At 41.7% G+C, this 25,238-nt stretch overlaps 1 protein-coding gene across 3 annotated transcripts; it reads left to right on the plus strand.

Annotated features, from left to right (window-relative positions):
- Positions 1 to 133: 133 nt before the first annotated feature.
- Positions 134 to 24,473, plus strand: LOC110509912 (TBC1 domain family member 10A). Of its 3 annotated transcripts, XM_021591128.3 has the most exons (10): positions 191 to 927; positions 4,294 to 4,354; positions 18,528 to 18,627; positions 19,074 to 19,181; positions 19,288 to 19,394; positions 19,506 to 19,620; positions 19,715 to 19,780; positions 20,323 to 20,512; positions 21,753 to 21,907; positions 22,165 to 24,473. In XM_021591128.3, the coding sequence occupies exons 3-10, from the start codon at positions 18,583 to 18,585 to the stop codon at positions 22,552 to 22,554; spliced, it is 1,176 nt and encodes a 391-aa protein (XP_021446803.3). In that variant the 5' UTR covers positions 191 to 927; positions 4,294 to 4,354; positions 18,528 to 18,582; the 3' UTR covers positions 22,555 to 24,473. The 3 variants fall into 3 exon arrangements, with proteins under 3 accessions (XP_021446802.3, XP_090082894.1, XP_021446803.3); XM_021591127.3 differs by lacking the exon at positions 4,294 to 4,354 and having other exon boundaries at positions 134 to 927; XM_090226768.1 differs by lacking the exons at positions 4,294 to 4,354; positions 21,753 to 21,907 and having other exon boundaries at positions 134 to 927.
- Positions 24,474 to 25,238: the final 765 nt, after the last annotated feature.

The following is a 25,238-nucleotide window of genomic DNA, read 5'->3' on the forward strand; positions in this document are numbered from 1 at the left end:
TGGAGATACAGGGAATTAGTTTAAAGCATTTATTGAGTAGAACTTCCTTAGATATAGTCTCAAATATGTTGTTGTCTTTTTTTAAAGCAACAGGGCTGTCAGGTAGGATTTATTATCTCCCTGTCTTCGGCCCACACTCCAGCAGTTGGTGGCGGTAATGCACGTTGGATGCCAACCGCTGATAAACCCCACCGAAGAAGAAGAAGACCTGTGCCATATCTGGGTTATAATTTCTGTCTGCGCATAAAGTCTTTAGACGTGCCAGTCCTGTGAGAGATTGATTGTCATTTGATTTCAATGGTTTTATCGGGCTGAACCGTCATTAGAAGTATACCGGTTTTTGTATTTTGACTTGCGGTGCTGTTGTTGTTAAACAGCTAACGTTAGTGGCATGCTTCTCACTGGCAGTGCTAGCGGTTGGCTAACATAGCCAGCTAGCTATCTAGTTGCCATTCATTGATTCTGACTTTCTGTTTTTATTTTCGTTAACTGGTTGGCGAGCTAACGTTTATTAGCGTACTAGTTAGTCGAGATAACTAGCTAGTTGCTTTGATTAAGGCTACCTAGCAAGGTTACTGATTTAACTTTGACGATGCCATGGTCAGTTTATGACAAGATGTTGGACAACCAAAAACTAGCTACCTAGCTAAAGTTACAATTAAATAATGGGAGGTTTAGTTGACTAATTGTATTTGAAGAAGTAAGCTAGCGGGAGCTAGTGGTTTAAATGGCAAAAATAGAACCAGGCAATGGACTTAAGTCAGCAGAGTCCCGCAAAAGTTTGCGGGGCACGACAGAAAGTCTGGCACTGACAGATGGAGAAGGCAACCTCTTCGGCTCGGACTCGGAACTAAATGTCTATACCAGTGAGAGACAGACGGATAAATATGGATTTATTGGGGGTGCACAACAATATTCAGAACAATCGTAAGTATGACCCATCTATTTAGAATTTTCCATTAAAAAATGACGTCGCTTGCTCGTTCGTCTGTGGATGACAGACATGACTGTTCTAAATGGTCAAGACGTTGTCATAAGAAGTTTCTTACAGATTAGTCACTTGATTGACCCCTTGTCATCTGACTTCACACGCCACTTTACTGTTTATTTTCTAATATGCAATCCACATTTTAATCAGTAGCCTGTTATTTGTTATCCCTGGAGGCCAACATAAACATTTCTTCCTCTTGCTCAGTGTTACTTGGTCTCATAGACTAGACGTAACGTAAGTTTTTATTATGTTATCTTTGGTATGGTTACATATTTAAGACTTGACGCGAACGTCTAGTAACCCAAAGGTTGCGTGTTCGAATCTCATCACGGACAACTTTAGCATTTTAGCTAATTAACAACAATTTACTACTTTGCAACAACTTAGCATGTTAGCGAACCCATCCCCTAACCTTGACATTTTTAGCTAAGATTTTCCCTAACCTAAACCCTTTAACCCAACTTCTAATCTTAACCTTAACCCCTAGCTCATAGAGCTAGTTAGCGTTAGCCGCCAAGCTAACGTTAGCCACAACACATTGGAATTTGTAACATATTGTACATAATCTGCTTCCATGGAGACTTAACAGCCTTTGTGTTGTATGGCATTTTCCCTTTCTCATTTTGTTTACCAATGTGTGTTATGTTCGGCTGGGTACTGCTGCCTTGTAAAGTAGAGGTCGACCGATTAATCAGAATCGCCGATTAATTAGGGCCAATTTCAAGTTTTCATAACAACCGTAATCGGCATTTTTAGCCGCCGATTACATTGCATTCCACGAGAACTGTGGCAGGCTGACTACCTGTTATGCGAGTTCAGCAAGGAGCCAAGGTAAGTTGCTAGCTAGCATTAAACTTATCTTAAAAAACAATTAATCTTCACAAAATCACTAGTTAACTACACGTGGTTGATGATATTACTAGGTAACTAGCTTGTTGTGTGGTGCCTGTTAATTTATCATCGAATCACAGCCTACTTCCCAAACGGGTGATGATTTAACAAAAGCTCATTCGCGAAAAAAAGCACAATCGTTGCACGAATGTACCTAACCATAAACATCAATGCCTTTCTTTAAAATCAATACACAGAGATATATATTTTTAAGCCTGCATATTTTGTTAAAATAAATTCATGTTAGCAGGCAATATTAACTAGGGAAATTGTCACTTCTCTTGCGTTCATTGCACGTGTAGCCGGATGGGGAATGGCTAGCTTGTTAGCGGTGGTGCGCGCTGGTAGCGTTTCAATCGGTGACGTCACTCGCTCTGAGACCTTGAAGTAGTGGTTCCCCTTGCTCTGCAAGGGCTGTGGCTTTTGTGGAGCGATGGGTAATGATGCTTCAAGGGTGACTGTTGATGTGTGCAGAGTGTCCCTGGTTCGCGCCCAGGTCGGGGCGAGGGGACGGACATAAAGTCTATTATTCTGCCCTTGAGTTGCGTTCCCATGCAAAACTAGACAGATAGCTAACAACTAAGTCTTCAATAAAACTCCCAAGGCGTGACTTTTCTTGAATATTGAATATTGAAAACGTTTATGTTGTGAAACTGCAAAATACAGAAAATAATATACTTTAGTATTCAATTCACACCGACAGTAGCTGTACATTATACATTTGAAGTTGGATAAATACAAAGCACGCGCTAAGGCATGATGCCAAACCATATAGCTAATTGTTACTCATATGGTAATTGGCTCCTTTCATTACTCTAATAATGTACAACCATTTATGTAGAATAACAAAGCATATTACACTAGGAACAGTAACAAAACTACAGTATTGTATATTTTACAATTCGTTTGCATGACGCACGAGCAAAGTAATACTGCTAACGGCATACATGAAAAGCATTGCAATTTGTGAGTAAATGCAACCAACATTGATACGTAAGCAACTCTATCAATAACAAGATTATAATCATTAGCTAAATGCTTGAATTGAACTTACAAACAAATATTTTCCAAGGCTGAAGCGTGACAAGAAATAACTACAATGAAAGACCTGCACCGTAGCGTTGTTTGTAGCTGCTTCTATGCGTGCAGAACAAATTCTCTACTTCCTGTTTGCGTAGTCTTTCTAAGTACCAGAAACATCCACTAGGGGGCAAAAAACACCATTGCACACAATGAAAATCCAATTGAACCATTGTAATAAAATAATCTGTTACCTTCTAACAGGATGGCAGCACATCTATACTGTTACACACGCAGAGTCAGGGTATATACAACAGTTTGGGCCGTCTGGCTCGTTGCGAATTAGTTTGCCAGAATTTTACGTAATTATGACATTGAAGGTTGTGTAACAGCAATATTTAGACTTAGGGTTGTCACCCGTTCGATAAAATATGAAAGGGTTCTGTATTTAATTGAAAGAATAAACGTTTTGTTTTCGAAATTATAATTTACGGATTTGACCATATTAATGACCAAAGGCTCCAATTTATGTGTTTTATTATAATTAAGTCTATGATTTGACAGAGCAGTCTGACTGATCGGTGGTAGGCAGCAGCAGGCTCGTAAGCATTCATTCAAACTTTACTGCGTTTGCCAGCAGCTCTTAGCAATGCTTGATTTACAGCGCTGTTTATGATTTCAAGCCTATCAACTCCTGAGATTATGCTGGCAATACTAAAGTGCCTATCAGAACATCCGTTAGTCAAAGGTATATGAAATACAAATGGTATAGAGAGAAATAGTCGACACACCATAATAACAACAACATAACTTCTTAACTGGGAATATTGAACCACCAGCTTTCATATGTTCTGAGCAAGGAACTTTAGCTTTTTTACATGGCACATATTGCTCTTTTACTTTCTTCTCCACTGTGTTTTTGCATTATTTAAACCAAATTGAGCATATTTTATTTGAGACTAATTAGATTTGATTTATATTAAGTTAAAATAAGTGTTCATTGTTCCTTCAGTATTGTTGTAATATATAAATCAATACCGATTAATTGGCCAATTAATCGGTATCGGCTTTTTTTGTTTCCGCCAATAATCGGTTTCGGCATTGAAAAACAATAATCGCTCGACCTCTATTTTAAAGTGCTTTTGATTTATTAAAATTCTAAGTGGTGATGACTGAAATCTTTCTTGCCTACTACTTACTAAAATGACATTGCCCACTGTGTACTATCTAGAATGTACTGTTTAGTAAAAACATAGCCTAATGTAGTAAGGAACAAATATGAACATAATGCTCATCCACACTGAGAAGGCATCTAATGCGCAATCAAGCTTGTTCATCTGATTTTCAACTGTTGTCAAATACGTGTGTGAAAAGACAATTCTCTTCCTCAGTAGCGTGTTACCTACATCTTTCAAGCAAACCATCAAAGTCCCTGTGACCAAGAACGCCAAGGTATTCTGTCTAATTGACTAAAGCCCTGTAGCACTCACATCTGTAGCCATGAAATGCTTTGAAAGACTGGTCATAACTCGCATCAACACCATCCCAGAAACCCTAGACCCACTCTAATTTGCATACCGCCCCAACAGATCTACAGATGACACAATCTCTATTGCACTCCACACTGTCTTTTCCCATCTGGACAAAAGGAACACTTATGTGACAATGCTGTTCATTGACTACAGCTCAGTGTTCAACACCATAGGGTCCTCAAGCTCATCACTACGCTAAGGAGCCTGAGACTGAACACCTGGATCCTAGATCTGACACTCCAACACACACACTACATACGCTCACACACATGCATATTGATGCCACACACACAGAGACTTGCACATAAACACACTTTCACACTCCTCAGTTACACTGCTGATACTCTATTATATATCCTGATTGCCATGTCACTTTTACCCCTACCTACATGTACAATACTGTATTACCTCAACTACCTCGTACACCTGCACGTTGACTCGTACTTGTACTCCTTGTGTATAGCCTTTTATTGTATTACTAATATATTTTTTAACTTTGCAAATATTTTTCTTACATTAAAATGGTATTTGACTGCACTGGGCCTTTAAATAACTTTCATGCAAAGAAACAACATAGAAAACCACATGTTTTAGGCTTAGTTATAGTGAAACACAAATTCTGGGCATCATTTGGACAGTTCATTACAAAAGTTAGATATTTTGAAGTTTTATCTCTTTTTGCCCCTAGCGCTTCAACTCTTAACCATTTGAAATGGTAATGTAGGAACACTTATGTCATCTCAAGGGATGGGTTCAGTATGAAATGCACTCTCTTCTAGATGTGCTGGGTGGTACCACCTCAAGGGAGGGGTTCAGTATGAAATGCACTCTCTTCTAGATGTGCTGGGTGGTACCACTTCAAGGGATGGTTTCAGTATGAAATGCACTCTCTTCTAGATGTGCTGGGTGGTACCACCTCAAGTCTTTCTATAAAAGCAGGTGAGTGTGCTTTATTTGGCAATGGACTTGGTAAGTGGACTGTGCCAATATATTTTGCTTGACGCAAAATTCAAAAGGCCAAATTCACAGTTCTTGCTTACTGCTTCATGCACATCTGAAGGCTGAGGATTGTTTATATTCGTAGCTACCAGTGAGGCTGCTGAGGGAAGAACGGCGGGTCATAATAATGTCCGGAACGGCGCAAATGGAATGGCATCAAACACCTGGAAACCATGCTTTTTGATGTATTTGATTCCACCGATTCCACTCCAGTCATTACCCGTTCTCCCCAATTAAGGTGCCACCAACCTCCTGTGGTAGCTACATCCATCGTAAAAAGAAATAGATGACAGTGGTGGTCATGTTGACTCGTTTTATGTTTTTCCAGACTGGTGGCGCAGTCCACTAATTCAATGGTTGTGAGTTCTGATCCCATTATTTACAGTATTCATCCCGTGCCCAAACACTTTTAATTCTGAAAAGTGAAGGCGTACCTGCGAGAGGGGTAACCCTGGTAGTATTTAAAAATATATATATATATATCTTTTTAACAGTGCCCAAGATCAGTCTGAGTTCCTTTGACCATTGGAAAAAGAGCTAATGTGTACTGAAATGTGGGTTGGATTGATTTGAGACACTAATCTTAATTTTCACGGTGATGATTGCACTTATTTTCCAAACACAATTCCCTAATACATGCGAGTCCACATTTTCAAGGATTTGAACTTATACCACAAGTGGCAATAGATGTGCGGTTACTGTCCAAAGCTGAATTATGTGCATCGTGAGCAAACTTGATTTATCAGAGGGTGCCAGTGGACTTCTGGTATGATTTAGTGAGAAAGTGTTGGGATCAGGTACAACTGTTTACCCACCCCTAAACTTAACATTTATGAGCAGTCTCCCCCACCCACAACTTCTCACCTGAATGCATTTTTTATTTGACTTGAAGGGGTTGGGTAAAGGCTGAAATTGGGGTCGAGAGTTACCCTTTAAAGCATACTACATTTTTGAAATATAAAATGTTCTATTTTTCGAATAGAAAAGGCCATCCAATAGGGTCGAAACCCTTTTCGACATCACCAGCCGTTATTGATAAATCTATACCTTGTTTTTTAGCATATTGTATTAAAGTGAAATGTTATTGTATTTGTTTGTCTATTTTTAATATGCCCTGTTTGATATGTATCAAGTCTGGGTAATACTTTTGCCATTCTTATTGCTTATGAGCTTTTATTATTTTGTTACAATTTATTGAAGTTATGGATCTGTAATCAGTAGAGGACTCTCCAGATTTTCCTCGTTTTAATACATGTAACTAGGAAGCACTGAATTGAGTGACGTGTATTGTCATTTGTGTAAATTGGGGCGCTACTTTGTCCCAAAATGTTAAATGAATTCTATGGGAAAGCCGTCCTTTCCTGGTGTTTTTCCTCCGCGTTAATCTTTTAACAATGTCTCTGTTTTTATTGATAATTATTTGTCTGCTGATAATTGAGTTGTTGAGTCGAAGAAGACTTTAGGATCAGATTAAAATTCCTGCATGCCCAAGAAGCCTTTAGAACACAAGTATGGGTATTTATAGGTATTCGGACACAGACATTTTCTTTTCTAGACTACTATGGCTTTTAGCCACTGAGTTCAACATGTGCCGCTGGTTCCCTGCAAATCAGAATACCGCCTGATGTGTCACCACTTGGTCCAAACAAACGTCTTCTGACTCTACATACAACCTATTGTGATGTGCATTTCTCTTGTGTTTAGGCCCCCTGTGACTGGTTGACAAGCACCAGGAGTAGGAGTGGGTGGTGGGCAGAACTAGGGGAATGTTCTCAGAGCTTCCTGTTTTCTGTGTCCTTCACAGGCTGTGGCAAGTGTTCCACTGTTTTGTCTGAGGATTCATTTCCTTTGAGGAGTAGGAAGAGATCAGACGCTGATCCTCCCCCACCAATGACAGGCCCCTCCCCCTAGAGTGTCAAGATGTGATAAAAAGGATGCCACATCCCAGCACTCTGAACTGTGTATGGTATTTTGTATTTGAGAGCGATTGCTCAAAATGCTAGTATTTGGACTACACCTGTCCCTGTTTACCTAGAGCTTCCTGAGGTCACCCTCGACCTGGGATGACTGTAATCTGATAGTCTGCACTAATTCAGCCAGGCTAATGCCAATCACTGTCTGTCTGTGCTGCACTCAGCCCTTTGTACTACCTGGTATTTGTCTACCTTGTAAAGCAGGTGCTTGTGTGAGGCACTGCTGTTTGCACAGCATGAGTGACCCCTTGTCTTTCACTCTGGGGTTTTTATCTCCTAGTATCTGTCATGTCATATGATCTGCTGGAGTTTGAAAGAGAATGTAGGCCTAAGTGTTCGGTCCATTTTGTTGGATGTAGACTAATGACTGCGAGGCAGTCCCTAGAATGAATGTAAAAAGTCTAAACAAAGCAGACTTGTCAGAGCCTCTTAAGCGAAGAGCTTGTTAGTTTTAGCCTGTCCAAACTGTCTATTATTATTGTCTTTTTGTTGTGCATTCTGCACCAGGCTTTTCTGGCTGTTTTGGTTTGCTCCATTGGAAGGGGAAGGGCATGTTGTTCTTTGACTAATGATGCTATGGCTACCACAGTTGCTGCCACTGTGACACAACAGTGGTATGTGTGTTCATAGATCTGTGTATGTTCTATTGCCTTGTATGCTTGATAAGTCTGAGGTCTGTGCCTCCGCTTAGGTTTTATTTTACTTATGTAGCCTACAACACACAACCTATTTCAAATCAAAGTTTATTTGTCACGTGCACCGAATACAACGGGTGTACACCTTACAGTGAAATGCTTATTTACAGGCTCTAACCAATGGTGCGAAGAAAAAAAAAGGTGTGTGTGTAAAGAAATAAAACAGTAAAAAGACATTTGAAAAAAAGAGTAGCAAGGCTATATACAGACACCTGTTAGTCAGGCTTATTGAGGTAGTATGTACATGTAGGTATCATTAAAGTGACTATGCATATATGATGAACAGAGAGTAGCAGTAGCGTAAAAGCGGGGTTGGCGGGTGGTGGGACAAAATGCAGATAGCCCGGTTAGCCAATGTGCGGGAGCACTGGTTGGTCGGGCCAATTTAGGTGGTATGTACATGAATGTATACTTAGTGACTGCATATAAGATAAACAGAGAATAATAGCAGCAGCGTAAAAGAGGGGTTGGGGAGGGGGCACGCAATGCAAATAGTCCATTTGGTTACCTGTTCAGGAGTCTTATGGCTTGGGGGTAAAAACTATTGAGAAGCCTTTTTGTCCTAGACTTGGCACTCTGGTTCCACTTCCCATGCGGTAGTAGAGAGAACAGTCTATGACTGGGGTGGCTGGGGTCTTTGACAATTTTTAGGGCCTTCCTCTGACACCGCCTGGTGTAGAGGTCCTGGATGGCAGGCAGCTTTGCCCCAGTGATGTACTGGGCCGTACGCACTACCCTCTGAAGTGCCTTGCGTCCGGAGGCCGAGCAATTGCCGTACAAGGCAGTGATGCAACCGGTCAGGATGCTCTCGATGTTGCAGCTGTAGAACCTTTTGAGGGGTCTCAGGACCCATGCCAAGTCTTTTTAGTTTCCTGAGGGGGAATGGGCTTTGTCGTGCCCTCTTCATGACATTCTTGGTGTGTTTGGACCATTCTAGTTTGTTGTTGATGTGGACACCAAGGAATTTGAAGCTCTCAACCTGCTCCACTACAGCCACGTCGATGAAAATGGGGACATGCTCGGTGCTCCTTTTCCTGTAGTCCACAATCATCTCCTTAGTCTTGGTTACGTTGAGGGATAGGTTGTTATTCTGGCACCACCCGGCCAGGTCTCTGACCTCCTCCCTAAAGGCTGTCTCGTCGTTGTCGGTGATCAGGCCTACCACTGTTGTCGTCAGCAAACTTAATGATGGTGTTGGAGTCGTGCCTGGCCATGCAGTCGTGGGTGAACAGGGAGTTATTTTCATTCATCGCTGAGAAAAAGGAGAGGCTACATATAATGAGAACAATGACACAGTATAATTCCAAATCTAATTTTATTTGTCACATGCTTTGTAAACCACAGGTGTAACAGTGAAATTCTTACTTAAGAGTCCTTTTCCAAGAATGCAGAGATAAAGATAAAGTATATAAAAGAGACACAAGGAATAAATACACAGTGAATAACAATCAAAACAACATGGCTATATACAGGGAGTACCAGTACAGAGTAGATGTGCAAGGGTAGGAGGTAATTGAGGTAGATATGTACAGTGCCTTGCGAAAGTATTCGGCCCCCTTGAACTTTGCGACCTTTTGCCATATTTCAGGCTTCAAACATAAAGATATAAAACTGTATTTTTTTGTGCAGAATCAACAACAAGTGGGACACAGTCATGAAGTGGAATGACATTTATTGGATATTTCTAACTTTTTTAACAAATCAAAAACTGAAAAATTGGGCATGCAAAATTATTCAGCCCCCTTAAGTTAATACTTTGTAGCGCCACCTTTTGCTGTGATTACAGCTGTAAGTCGCTTGGGGTATGTCTCTATCAGTTTTGCACATCGAGAGACTGACATTTTTCACATTCCTCCTTGCAAAACAGCTCGAGCTCAGTGAGGTTGGATGGAGAGCATTTGTGAACAGCAGTTCTCAGTTCTTTCCACAGATTCTCGATTGGATTCAGGTCTGGACTTTGACTTGGACATTCTAACACCTGGATATGTTTATTTTTGAACCATTCCATTGTCGATTTTGCTTTATGTTTTGGATCATTGTCTTGTTGGAAGACAAATCTCCGTCCCAGTCTCAGGTCTTTTGCAGACTCCATCAGGTTTTCTTCCAGAATGGTCCTGTATTTGGCTCCATCCATCTTCCCATCAATTTGAACCATCTTCCCTGTCCCTGCTGAAGAAAAGCAGGCCCAAACCATGATGCTGCCACCACCATGTTTGACAGTGGGTATGGTGTGTTCAGGGTGATGAGCTGTGTTGCTTTTACGCCAAACATAACGTTTTGCATTGTTGCCAAAATGTTCAATTTTGGTTTCATCTGACCAGAGCACCTTCTTCCACATGTTTGGTGTGTCTCCCAGGTGGCTTGTGGCAAACTTTAAACAACACTTTTTATGGATATCTTTAAGAAATGGCTTTCTTCTTGCCACTCTTCCATAAAGGCCAGATTTGTGCAATATACGACTGATTGTTGTCCTATGGACAGAGTCTCCCACCTCAGCTGTAGATCTCTGCAGTTCATCCAGAGTGATCATGGGCCTCTTGGCTGCATCTCTGATCAGTCTTCTCCTTGCATGAGCTGAAAGTTTAGAGGGACGGCCAGGTCTTGGTAGATTTGCAGTGGTCTGATACTCCTTCCATTTCAATATTATCGCTTGCACAGTGCTCCTTGGGATGTTTAAAGCTTGGGAAATCTTTTTGTATCCAAATCCGGCTTTAAACTTCTTCACAGCAGTATCTCGGACCTGCCTGGTGTGTTCCTTGTTCTTCATGATGCTCTCTGCGCTTTTAACGGACCTCTGAGACTATCACAGTGCAGGTGCATTTATACGGAGACTTGATTACACACAGGTGGATTGTATTTATCATCATTAGTCATTTAGGTCAACATTGGATCATTCAGAGATCCTCACTGAACTTCTGGAGAGAGTTTGCTGCACTGAAAGTAAAGGGGCTGAATAATTTTGCACGCCCAATTTTTCAGTTTTTGATTTGTTAAAAAAGTTTGAAATATCCAATAAATGTCGTTCCACTTCATGATTGTGTCCCACTTGTTGTTGATTCTTCACAAAAAAATACAGTTTTATATCTTTATGTTTTGAAGCCTGAAATATGGCAAAAGGTCGCAAAGTTCAAGGGGGCCGAATACTTTCGCAAGGCACTGTACATATAGTTAGGGGTAAAGTGATTAGTGTTGTGACTTTGGCTATGCCGGATTAAGTGATATGACATGCTATTCTATAAAATAATTTCTCCATAAATAATATTACCTGATTGAGCTAATCATGTAAATGTAAGTAACTAGAGTTGGGCACCACAAAATAATATTTATAGAGCTGTTATCTTCCGAATTAACTCTTAAAGAACTAGTAATATTTTACATCAATAGCTGTCAATATTAATCGTCATCTTAATTCAGTCTCACCTGAAAGTTGTAAATTCTTGGTTATCTGCACAAACCCTGGCTAACAAGTTGAACCAGCAATACAAAATTGGGTTTAATTATTTATTCACTAAATACCTAACTAATCACATAGAATTACACATAATTAAATCATAACTTGATTACAAATTACATCATAAAGGAAAACGTCCCTGGCAGCTTGTTATACAAAAGAAAAGGGGCTGGGTTTGAGTGAAAGAGCGGGAAGACTGAGGAACAAAGGGCGAAGCTGTGCTATCGTAAATACAGTATCTTATGCATTCTAAATTACTGCCCATTTGGAAAAGGAAAATGCGATAAATATTTACTCTGAGCTGCGCTTCGGTAGGTTGGTGGTAGATGGAAGGTCGTGTTGCCCAACAGAGTCCTTTGTTCTTTTGAAGAATGTCTGCTGGTAAATTGAATACGTTGTAGTAACGTCATTGAGTGGTAGACAGGATACTCTGTCTGTTCCTTCCTAACCCTCATTTGCAGCGGCTGTCGCTAACTAAACGGCTAGGAGGTATTACTTCTGTAGTGAATAAGAGTTCAAAGTTCATACCATTCGCAACCAAAGCTCACGCGGATGTTGGCTTCGTTCTGTAGTTATTATCTGAACCATTCTCACATCGGACCGTCGTCCTCACGTCCTCGGAACAAGAGGTTACATTGTCGTCAAGGGCTTAAATACGAAGGGAGAGCAGGGCGTGTTTGAAAAGTTTTATAGCCCATGTCCCTTCACAGGGGCGGGCCACTGATAGGGCTCTGCTCAATCTTATGAAAACCCAAATCTCACTACATTTCATCCCATCACAAATAATTTCATATTCAAACATTTAAATTGAACAACAATTCAATGTTAGTCCGATAACTCGGATGTGTAGACTTTCCACTGTAGAGTTTGTCATCTTATCATTGATGAGAATGTCTCCGATGACAACCGAACTGACATCATATTCATTAAGTACCACCGCATATGTTCAATTAGTCAGATTACCAGAATATAGTTCATTTCCCCCCCCACCTATAAATGGTTACTTACCTTGAGTTCAAACTACAGAGCATGTATTCAAAAGAAATGCTTAGAATATGTAAACATTTTTATTTTGTTTTAAAAGAAGGGGGGTGTTATGTTCATGTGTGTAAACATACTGAATTGTAATTGGATGCATTTTACCGCCATTGGTTAAGACCACCGAAATGGTTAGGTCATGGTCGTTTGATCCTGGTTGGCGATAGGTGAACATACCGATTTATAGCTAGCTAATAAAGAGTTACGTTAAGAAATATCCTGTAGTACTGCATTTTATTATTTTGTACAAAGTGTGCAAAACAAGACATGGTGTCAGAGTAAAAGGTCTTAAAAGATAGATTTTTCTGGAATTCCTTCACCTCGAATGGACTGGGAGTCTACAAACTTACCAGATGCATGCCGTAAGTACAAACAGCATGTGGAGCTAATGTTCACGGGTCCTCTGAAGGACAGAGGAGGAGAGGAAAAATGCAGCTACTTCCTCCTCTGGATCAGTGAAAAAGGGAGAGAATTTACTACACATGTACACTTACCGAGGCTGAATCAAAAGTACTGAAAACATACTAAGATCGTTTTGAAGCCTATGTTGCGCCGAAGACCAATACGATTTTCGCTAGGTACAAATTCCATGAGAAAGTACAGGGAGCTAGCGAGTCTTTTTAACAGTTTGTGAAAGAGCTGTGTCTGCTTGTGAACGACTGTGCTTATGCAAACAAGGATGAGATGGTCAGGGACCGTATTGTATTTGGATTACACTCACCGTGAGTGAGAAACTTTTGAATGTTGGGTCTGAGGTAACGCTGGACAAAGCTATCGACATAGCCAGATCTCACGAGCTAGCACAGGCTCAGATGAAAACCATTTCGCGCGGCAGCACGTGAACAAGCAGTGCACGCAGTCAGGCAGACATCAAAGCACACTTCCGGTGAACAGAGAGTGCGTTTTAGAATGGAGAGAGAGACAACTCCAAAACAGAGCAACACGGACTCAAAACGCCCCAAAACATGTGGATACAAAGTGCATGGCGAACAAGGAAATTGCCCAGCTAAAGGCAAACAGTGTACTAAATGTGGTAAATGGAATCACTTTGCAAAAGTGTGCAGAGCTTACTGTGGAAAAACAGTACACACAGTGAGTGAAGATTTAATGTCAATCAAAGAGTCAATGAATGAACTGTTTATTGATTCAGTGACACAAAGTCAAATATCAGAGACAGAGCAAGCCTTTGCTGACATTGAGATCGGAACACAAGGCACAGAGCTAAAGTTCAAACTAGACACTGGTGCACAAGTAAACATTATTCCTCTGAATAAGTACCACAGCTTGACATCGGAGTGTGAGCTACAGCCCACCACGCGCAGACTGACTAGGTTATGGTGGTGAACAGCTCCCAGTAAAAGGCACATGCACTTTCAAATGCAAATACAAGGAAAGTGGCATGATGTTAGAATTTTATGTTGACATTAGAGCACCTGCAGTGCTTGGTCTTGAAACATGTTTAGACATGGACCCCATCAAGCTAGTTTTATCAGTGACAGCACTAGTATAGACAGACAATTTACTGGAGGAGTTTGTTGATGTTTTTACAGGAATAGGATTATTCCCAGGAGAATGTACCATCCACCTTGACGCAGATGCAACCCCTGTGGTCTACCCACCGAGAGAGATTCCCCTTGTTCTCCGTGCCCGTCTGAAGAAAGAGTTGGAGAGCATGGAGCAGTCTGACATAGTCACCAAGGTTACAGAACCGACTGACTGGGTAAACGCGTTAGTCTTAGTGGCGAAACCACGCACAGGCAAGCTCCGGGTGTGTCTCGACCCAAGAGACTTGAACAAGGCTATCAAATGCCCCCTTTACCAACGCTAGATGGCATCACACACAAGCTAGCGGGAGCACACTACTTCAGTGTCATGGACGCTAGATCAGGCTACTGGGCTATCAAGCTCACAGCAGAGTCATCTAAGCTCACAACATTCAACACACCGTGTAGACGCTACAAGTTCCGTTGCCTGCCTTTTGGGATTATCTCAGCCCAAGACGAGTTTCAGTGAAAGATCGCCGAAGTGTTCGAAGGCCTCGACGGAGTTGTGGCAATTGTGGACGACATCCTTGTCTATGGTCGAACCAAAGAGGAGCACGACCGAAACCTCAGCGCGATGCTGCAAAAGTCCGGCTCAACCCCGAGAAGAGCACAGTCGGCGCTACAGAGGTCAGCTACTTCGGACATCTTCTCACAGCGACTGGAATCAAGCCAGATCCACAGAAGATCTTAGCAGTAAAAGAAATGGAGCCACCAAAGAACCGTGCAGAGCTGGAAACAGTGCTTGGCATGGTCAACTGAGGTTGGTCCAATGAGTTTCTCTGGGACAAGCAACACGGCATTGCTTTCAAGAATGTGAAAGACTTGATCACGAGAGAACCAGGACCAATACTTGCCTACTACGACCCCGACAAAGAGCTCAGACTCCAAGTGGACGCGTCGAAGTATTGACTGGGTGCAGTGCTACTGCAAGAAGGAAAGCCCATCGGCTACGTTTCGAAATCTCTCACAGACTGTGAAATCAACTACGCTCAAATCGAAAAGGAGCTCTACGCCATTCTGTTCGGATGTAAACGTTTCCATCAGTACATATATGGACGACAAGTCATTGTGGAATCAGTGTGCACATGCAAGTGCACACTGTGTACATAAACTTACCAGTTAGTGACACACAACTGAAGGAGATCCAAGCAGAAACAGAAAAGGACTCACAACTCACACAGCTGAGGAAAGTTTTACAGGATGGATGGCCTGAGGAGAGGAGAAAATGTCCTCACAGCGTCTCAGAATTCTGGAACCATCGTGATGAACTATCACAGATCAACGGAATAATTTTCAAAGGAGAGAAAATCATTATTCCTTCCAGAGATTTTGACAAAGATCCATGCTGGACACATGGGCATGGAAAAGTGCAAACGGAGAGCACGGGACATTTTGTTTTGGCCTGGAATGTGCAAACAAATAGAGGACATCGTTGGTAAATGCACCATATGTCTTGAACGACGCCCCTCAAACACCAAAGAGACGATGTTACCTCACTGTATCCCAGACCGACCTTGGCAGGTCGTGGCAACCGATCTGTTCACCTGGAACAACGAGGACTACATCGTAACAGTGAACTACTACAGCAGATACTTCGAACTCGACAAGCTTCACAGCACCACATCTGCAGCTGTGATACACAAGCTGAAAGCAGCCTTTGCCAGGCATGGCATTGTAGAGACTTTAATATCTGACAATGGGCCCTGTTACAAATCAAATTAATTTGAATCCTTCACAAAAGCATGGGAGTTCACACATGTCACCACAAGCCCACATTACCCTCAAAGTAATGACCTTGCTGAAAAATCGGTGCAGATTGCTAAATGACTCATGGACAAAGCAAAAGCAGACAGAGACCCCTACCTCAGTCTCCTTGAACACCGCAACACTCCAGTTGACGACTTCAAATCACCTGCCCAGCTGTTGATGAGCTGTAGGCTTCGCTAAATCCTGCAACACCACAAGAACTGTTGACTGACACGGAAGCATGCTCAGCATCATATCGCACAAGGTCAGGAAGAGAGGTCAAGCCCAGAGCTGTCCTAGACTTGTGAAATGTCAAAGGGTGTAGGCGGATCGCTGCCCTAAAAGAGTTCCAGACTGTAAACTTGTTATTGAAAGTTCACTTGAAATGCTTTGGTATTGTATTTGTTTGAAATGTTAAGATGTTATTTCTACAGTGAAAGCTGAGTTGCTGAGTATCCCTTATTTGAAAAGTAACTGTTGGATTATTGATGCAGTTGGTGTAGTATGCAATATAAATGGTTACCTACCTTGAGTTCAAACTACAGAGCATGTATTCAAAAGAAATGCTTAGAATATGTAAACATTTTTCTTTTGTTTTAAAAGAAGGGGGATGTAATATTCATGTGTGTAAACATACAGAATTGTAATTGGATGCATTTTACCGCCATATCATACTGTGCTATGATTGGTTAAGACCACCCAAATGGTTAGGTCATGGTCGTTTGAGCCTGGCTGGCGATAGGTGAACATGCCAGTTATAGCTAGCTAATAAAGAGCTACGTTAAGAAATATCCTGTAGTACTGCATTTTATTATTTTGTACAAAGTGTGCAAAACAAGACATGTACAACATTAAATGTAAACTATATTTGTTTTATGACCCTTTTAAACTACTAGTTTGAATGTTTGTAGCTACCAATTTTCGCATTAAGTCACCCATATGTCTCTAGTATAGGCTACTTATCATAGTGAACGATATCAGCAAAATGCCCACGATAAGTGTTCGGTATAGTCGTTGTCAATCTTTTTCAGTTTATCGTCTCAGCTTTTGTGTGTGTTGGTGTAAGTACAGTATATTTGTGGGTAGAGTCCAGTGTGTGTGTGCATAGTCATCAAGAGTTGGTGCAAAAAAGGGTAAATGGAGGTAGATATTTAGCGGTCTTGTATGGCTTGGAGGTAGTGATGTGCAGTTCACGGATGAGTCGTTCTTTTTGAACGACTCTTTGCTGACTCGAGTCAAGATTATTTTTTTCTGAGTGACTCATTCATTTAAGTCATTCATTTCACCAGCTGGCCGTAATTAATTCTGCAGCAGGATAAATACATGGTCGTCCGGCTCAGCGCCTCTGGAGACTTGCTCTGACCAGCAACTGTCTATCATGTCCGCTAGGGAAACTTGATCATGCTGCAGGCAGCATAGAGAAGAAAAATACATGTTTAGAACTGATAATTGATCGCATGGTGCAAAAATGAATGCAATTAATTATTATGATGGACACAACTTTGTAGAACCAAAACATACACAACCTCTGCTCAACAAACTTTAACTCGGTAATGAATCGTTTGGGGGGCTGCAGTTCAAACTATATTGAGCGACTCACTCTCACGGCAGTCAAGCTATGCATTCCGTGTCATTCACAATCTAGTCTGGTTGCGGCCGCAACTAGATCTCGTCTCAAATGTATCAAGAAATTATCTTATTTGTATGCCTAACAGTCAACAAATGAACATTTGTTTAAAGCACACTTTTACAAGTCAGTTACAAATGACAGATCAAATTAGCCTCTATGGTGAAGGACAAGTGAATGAGAGGCCTGTAGAATCATGACTCTTTTTCAAGTGTTTTATTCATTGTTCACTGGTAGGCAGTCCTGCGTGCTCTGGGCATTCATTTCATTTATTTGAAAATCAGTAGTTGAATGATTTAATTATTTTGATCTAACAACCTAAAAAGATCAAGGTTGGTAAAAAGAGCTGAACTTCCCATCACTACTTGGGGTAGAAGCTGTTCAGGGTCCTGTTGGTTCCAGACTTGGTGCTCCTCTGGTCGAATGATTTTAAAAAGCAACAGGAAGCAGCTTGTATTTTTGTTTTTCTTCAAGACAACTTCCTGTGTGATGGATGGCGCTTCCTGTTTGGCCCCCGGCCCTCCCTCCCTCACCTCTTGTTTCACTGTCTGTGTTGACAATCAAGTCAAATTGTATTTGTCACATTCGCCGAATACAACAGGTACCAACAACCTTACCATGAAACGCTAACAAGCCCTTAACTCTTATTTTTTTAACTGCTTTGTTGGCTAATATTTACTCAAAGTAAAAAAATGTAATCAAAAAGTAACAAGATTACATAACAGTAACGAGGCAATATACAGAGAGTACCGGTATCGTGTCAGTGTGTGGGGGTACAGGTTAGTCGGGTTAATTTGTACATGTAGGTAGGGGTAAAGTGACTGCATAGATAATAAACAGCAAGTAGCAGCAGTGTAAAACAAAGGGGTGTGGGGTCGATGTAAAAAGTCTGGTTGCCCATTTGACTACCTTTTTTCTTTTCATGTCTAAAGTAATAAAATCCTGAGTGTTTGTTTAGAGAGACAGATGTATGTCTCTGTAGTGTGACCCTGGGTCGGTCTGTCTTCCTGACTCCCACAGAGCTGAAAACATCCCTCCTGAGGTGCTGAGGCAGAGGGAGGCCAAATGGCTGGACATGCTCAACAACTGGGACAAGTGGATGGCAAAGAGACACAAGAAGGTAAGTCAGTCAAACACTGGCTGATCTACACAAATCCCATTGCTGACGATAACAGCAAATTCCTGTGTTGGTCTTTTCTAGAAGCATGTTAAGGTAGCCTTGCAAGCTGTCATGTGTCACCCCTTTTACTCCTGTTGACTGACTGCTTTGGATACTACAGTATGTACCTGTCAGGTCACATTCCAGTCACCACAGCCCACCTGTTTTGCAATGTGTAACTCAGCTCATTTATTATTACACACACAGTGTACACAAACCAGCCTGGAGAAAAGTCCTTAGGTCATGAACTGTAGAAGGAAAGTCATTGAAAACATACTTGAACAACCTGTCCCCCTTGCTTGATATTTTAATATATTACACTGATGGAATTCCTGTGATTTTTAAACTGATCTGACCGTGCATGATAATGAGTGGCTGTAACCGTAGCACTAACTCCCTATCCCCAGATGAAGCTGCGCTGTCAGAAGGGCATACCCCCCTCTCTGAGAGGCCGGGCGTGGCTCTACCTGTCTGGAGGAAAGGTGAAGAGGGAGCAGCACAAGGGCAAATTTGAGGTTACTCACTACCGTCCACCGTTAATACCAGTTTGTCTCACACACACACACACACTTATAATTTTACACATAGTGTAGCATGTAAATAGCTGTGTTTGTTTTTAAGGAGCTGGACAGCCAGGCAGGAGACCCTAAGTGGGTGGATGTGATAGAGAGGGACCTCCACAGACAGTTCCCCTTCCATGAGATGTTTGTGGCAAGAGGAGGCCATGGGTAAGCAATGTGAATGGGACATTGTTTGTCATCGTTTCTGTTGGTGTTACTTGTGCCTTTGTCTCAGTATTTTTCAGTAACTGAATTGTGCTTACTACCGTATGTATTTAGTCAGCAGGACCTCTACCGTGTCCTGAAGGCCTATACTCTGCACCGGCCAGAGGAGGGTTACTGCCAGGCCCAGGCTCCCATTGCTGCTGTGCTGCTAATGCACATGCCTGCTGAGGTGAGCCTGCACAGACACACACATACTGTTACTCACACCACAATATTTTCTGATAATGTTGCATGTTTAATTTAAGTTTGTGCTTTATTGACAGGATGCATTCTGGGGTCTGGTCCAGATCTGTGAGAAGTACCTTCCCGGATACTACAGTGCAGGGCTGGTAAGATGCACGTTACTTCAAACTACATACACATTCTCTCTCCTTCACTCATACTTATACTCTAAAAGAACACATTGACACAAAAATGCAATGACCCAAGATCATGTGCTTTAGAGAATTTGCTGACTGTTGGCTGTGACAGGGTGAGGTCTTTTACTAGGGTTTAAAGATCAGGCATATGGGATACAGTTAATTGGGTTAACTCAAAGAACTTACCTGTCACTAAAATGAAACATTCATTCAGCATGTTTATCATTGTCAGGAACACCCGTGTCTTGGAGAAGAAAAGCTGTACAATTTTAGGTGACAATCATGTTGAAATGCAGGCTTGCAGTACATATTATTGGGCCAGCTCTCTAGCTGGCATGGCTGCTGTCATTGCATACCTGTAGCTTGTTGTCTGTGACCGTGACATGCTAATGACATAAAACCCTGAGTGAGCGGGTGACCAGACAATGTGGTCCAGATAATGCAACTATTAGATTTAACAGAGGAAGTAGTCTGCTCTCCTTTCTGACTGTTGTTCCTGGGTGCTCCTGTAGGAGGCGATCCAGCTGGATGGAGAGATCCTGTTTACTCTGCTGAAGCGGGTGTCTCCTCTGGCTCACCGCCACCTGAAGAAGCACAAGCTGGACCCCATCCTGTACATGACGGAGTGGTTCATGTGTGCCTTCTCCAGAACCCTGCCCTGGGTCTCCGTGCTGCGCGTCTGGGACATGTTCCTCTGTGAGGGTGAGAGAGACATTCCACACATTAAATGATGTCTACATGAGCGCACTCTGAGAGGCATGCTCTTTTGACAGACAGAAACATACACACGCTGCATACTCATCATTACATACCCTACCGTTCAAAAGTTTGGGGTCACTTAGAAATGTCCTTGTTTTTGAAAGAAAAACACTTTTTTTTTTTTTTTTGTCCATCTTAAAATAACATCAAATTGATCAGAAATACAGTGTAGACATTGTTAATGTTGTAAATGACTATTGTAGCTGGAAACGGCTGATTTTTTTTATGGAATATCTATCAGCAAACATCACTCCTGTGTTCCAATGGCACATTGTGTTAGCTAATCCAAGTTTATCATTTTAAAAGGCTAATTCATCATTAAAAGACCCTTTTGCAATTATGTTAGCTCAGCTTAAAACTGTTCTGATTTACAGAAGTAATAAAACTGGCCTTCTTTAGACTAGTTGAGTATCTGGAGCATCAGCATTTGTATATTAGATTACAGGCTCAAAATGGCTAGAAACAAAGAACTTTCTTCTGAAACTTGTCAGTCTATTGTTGTTCTAAGAAATGAAGGCTATTCCATGTGAGAAATTGCCATCTGCCGTTTCCAGCTAGTCATTTACAACATTAACAATTTCTAAACTGTATTTCTGATCAATGTATTGTTTTAATGGACAAAACATGTGCTTTTCTTTTAAAAAAAAGGACATTTCTCAGTGACCCCAATCTTTTGAACGGTAGGGTACATCATAGACACATTGAAACATACAAAGGAACACACACACCTGTCTCAGGAGTGTTACTCAGTTTTTCACAATTCCTAACATTTAATCCTAGTAAAAATTCCCTGTTTTAGGTCAGTTAGGATCAAGCACTTTATTTTAAGAATGTGAAATGTCAGAATAATAGTAGAGAATTTTATTTATTTAAGCTTTTTTATTTCTTTCATCACATGCCCATAAACTAAGCATGTGTTTAGTGAGTCTGCGGTAGGAATGACCAGGGATGTTCTCTTGATAAGTATGTGAATTAGACCATTTTCTTGTCCTGCAAAGCATGTAACGAGTACTTTTTGAGTGTCAGGAATGTAGTGAAGTAAAAGTTGTCATAAATATAACTTGTAAAGTACAGATACCCTAAAACTACTTCAGTAGTTTTTTAAAAGTAAAAGTAAAGTATATAAAAGTATATTTTTACTTAAGCACATTACACCACTGCTGTCTGGTGTGTGTTCGTCCAGGAGTGAAGATCATCTTCCGGGTGGGCCTGGTGTTGTTGAAGTGCATGCTGGGCTCCCAGGACAAGCTGAAGACGTGTCAGGGCCAGTATGAGACTATGGAGCTGCTAAAGACCATAGATACACGCTACATGCAGGAGGGGTTTCTAGTGCGGGAGGTACAACCACCCACAGCCATACTTATAGAACAGAAACATCAATTACTGGAGAATGCTCAGTGTCATGTTTTTTTAGTCACTTTAAGAATAGCTGAGAATGACGAGACTGTCATGGCCACATTGCATGCTAAGGGTTGTGGTGTAAACTGAAAAAAATACCCTGCTGCCACCTAGTGATACTTTAATAAAACACTATTACAGTCACGATTTCCAGACCAGACCACTGGTTAACCACTACTCCTTATGCTCTGTCCCAGATTCTAGAGCTGCCGGTGTCAGAGCGGGACATTGAGAAGGAGCACCTGGCATCAGTGCGGCGCTGGAAGGAGACCCGGGGTGAGTTGCACTGCAAGTCCCTTCCCAGGATGCACGGCGCCAAGGCCATCATGGCTGCCGAGCCGCCCAGTCGCCAAGACTTGAGACAGAACCCCACCATCATAGTTGAGTCGCCCCTGGCAACCAAGAGCAATGGGGAGGACAAGGAAAGGAAAAATACCAAAGAGCAGAAGAATGGGAAGAAAAACAGCTCTCCGACCCCAGTGGCAGCCTACCTTGAACCCAGCGAGCCCTCCCCCCTCCTCAAAGACACAGCCCTGCTTGGCTCCAATCAGAGCCTGAGCAGCGCAGAGTATGACACCTACCTGTAGCGGGTACGGATAGCCATGACACCTACCTGTAGCGGGTACGGATAGCCATGACACCTACCTGTAGCGGGTACGGATAGCCATGACACCTACCTGTAGCGGGTACGGATAGCCATGACACCTACCTGTAGCGGGTACGGATAGCCATGACACCTACCTGTAGCGGGTACGGATAGCCATGACACCTACCTGTAGCGGGTACGGATAGCCATGACACCTACCTGTAGCGGGTACGGATAGCCATGACACCTACCTGTAGCGGGTACGGATAGCCATGACACCTACCTGTAGCGGGTACGGATAGCCATGACACCTACCTGTAGCGGGTACGGATAGCCATGACACCTACCTGTAGCGGGTACGGATAGCCATGACACCTACCTGTAGCGGGTACGGATAGCCATGACACCTACCTGTAGCAGGTAGATGTCAACACTTGTTTACTGCTCACTGACTCCATATCCCTAGTATACCTTTACCCTCTGACCCATCCCCACCTCTGCCCTGACGATCAGGTCCCACACCTCTTGACTGACCCTTTCCATTATAGCCATTTGCATCCATAGCAAAACACTAAAACAATTGGAAGCTTCTGGCATAGACCAAGTAGTAGTTGTTTTTCCTCACACATATGCGAGATGACAATTCAATCAGTTGGGAGAGTGCAGCACTAACCTTCGTTTAGTTGGCCATACGGGTATACATGCACTTGGGCTGAGGGTAGATTGAGCTCAGTGGCAGGCTGTGTAATCATATCAGTTCATTATCTCAATATTTTCTCACTGAAGAAGTCTTAGACTGAGTCAATATCAGATGACATAACTATGAAGTCTGCTTAGCCAAGAGTTCTGGATCTGGAGGCTGGACCACTGCCTATTTACGTATTCCACCTAATATATACATATACACTACATTGCCAACACACACCGATCCAGCATTGTTAGATTTAGTTCTCAGTCACAGGGAATGTCAATTAAATTGTAATCCCAGCAGAATATTTTGACTCACATAGGTTGCCAACATACTGTATAAAGATGAATGCTATTGTCATTCACTCATTGGCGCATCCTTTCTCTCTGGTTGTAGTGGATGTTGATGAACACTAGAGGGCTCTGTGGTGCATTTTCCTGCCCTAACCAATGAAAGAACTTGATTGACTGGTTGAGGGAAAATCAATCATCTCTATATCATCGTCATAGTTTTAAATGAAGGAAATTAACATTTGCTGGACAATTCCTGTCACTAGACCAAAGCTTGACATATAGTATGTGTTGTAAGAGCCATGTTGTCTGAATTATTCCTGAGTGTGTTTTTGATTCTTTGCTGAGCTCCAGAGAACAGAGTGTGTGTGTGTGTGATCATGCAGTGGGAGAAACATGGTAGAATGCCAGTCGATAGACCACTCCTATCATACTCAGCCATGTCGATTTCATCTAGCCATTTTGATGAGAAGTATATGCTATTTGTGTATAGCTGTTTATTAACTCTGCACAATTTCTTTGTAAACAATCATCTATGTTTCACATAAATGTGTGTCACGGTCAAATATTTTCCTGTAGATAAGATTACACCTGCTGAAATTGACGTTTCTGAAGGGAAGAACTGGGTAAAAAAAATATTGTACATTTTTGTATGGTAAAAGGATGATTTACATAAAAATTGCTGTAGATTTTCACACTTGCACATAGCGTAGTATAAAATGTAATATAGTATAGATTTTATATTTGTCTAAGATGAAGCACTTTGTCCCTGGTCAATCCCTTTAAGAATAGAATGAACAATAACATTTTGTTTGTCTTCTCTAAAATTGTCTGTGTGTGTGTGTGTGTATATACACTGAACAAAAATGTAAACACAACATGTGAAGTGTTGGTTTCATGAGCTGAAATAAAAAATCTCTGAAATTTTCCATACGCACAAAATGCTTATGTCTCAAATTTTTTTGCACAAATTTGCTAACATCCCTTTTAGTGAGCATTTTTCCTTTGCCAAAATAATCCATCCACCTGACAGTGGCATATTAAGAAGTTGATTAAACCGCATGATCATTACACAGGTACACCTTGTGCTGGGGACAATAAAAGGCCACTTTTAAAATGTGCAGTTTTGTCACACAACACAATGCCACTATTGTCAAGTTTTGAGGGAGCGTACAATTGGCATGCTGACTGCAGGAATGTCCACCAGAGCTGTTGCCATAGAATTGAATGTTCATTTCTCTACCATAAGCTGCATCCAATGTCGTTTTGGAGAATATGGCAGTATGTCCAACTGGCCTCAACCACAGACCATGTGTAACCATGCCGCCCAAGACCTCCACGTCTGGCTTTATCTGCGGGATCCTCGGGGGGGGGGGGGGGGGGGGGGGGGTATTTTATCTAATAAAGCCCCTGTGTAGGGAAAAGCTAATAATGGTTGGCTGGGACTGGCTGCCAAGTGGGTGGGCCTAATCCCACCCATGGCTGCACCCCTGCACAGTCATGTTAAATCAATAGATTAGGGCCTAATGAATACATTTATTTCCTTATGTACTGTCAGTAAAATCTTTCTAATTGTCACTAGTTACATTTAGATTTTTGTTTAGTGTACTGTGCATTTGGAAAGTATTATGAGCACTTCCCTTTTTCCACATTTTGTTACGTTACAGCCTTATTCTAAAATTCTAAGATTTGTTTTCTTCTCATCAG

The sequence above is a fragment of the Oncorhynchus mykiss genome, chromosome 29 (genome assembly GCF_057628025.1).
Source record: "Oncorhynchus mykiss isolate SJ-2025 chromosome 29, ASM5762802v1, whole genome shotgun sequence".
In the NCBI taxonomy this organism is placed as follows: Eukaryota; Metazoa; Chordata; class Actinopteri; order Salmoniformes; family Salmonidae; genus Oncorhynchus; species Oncorhynchus mykiss.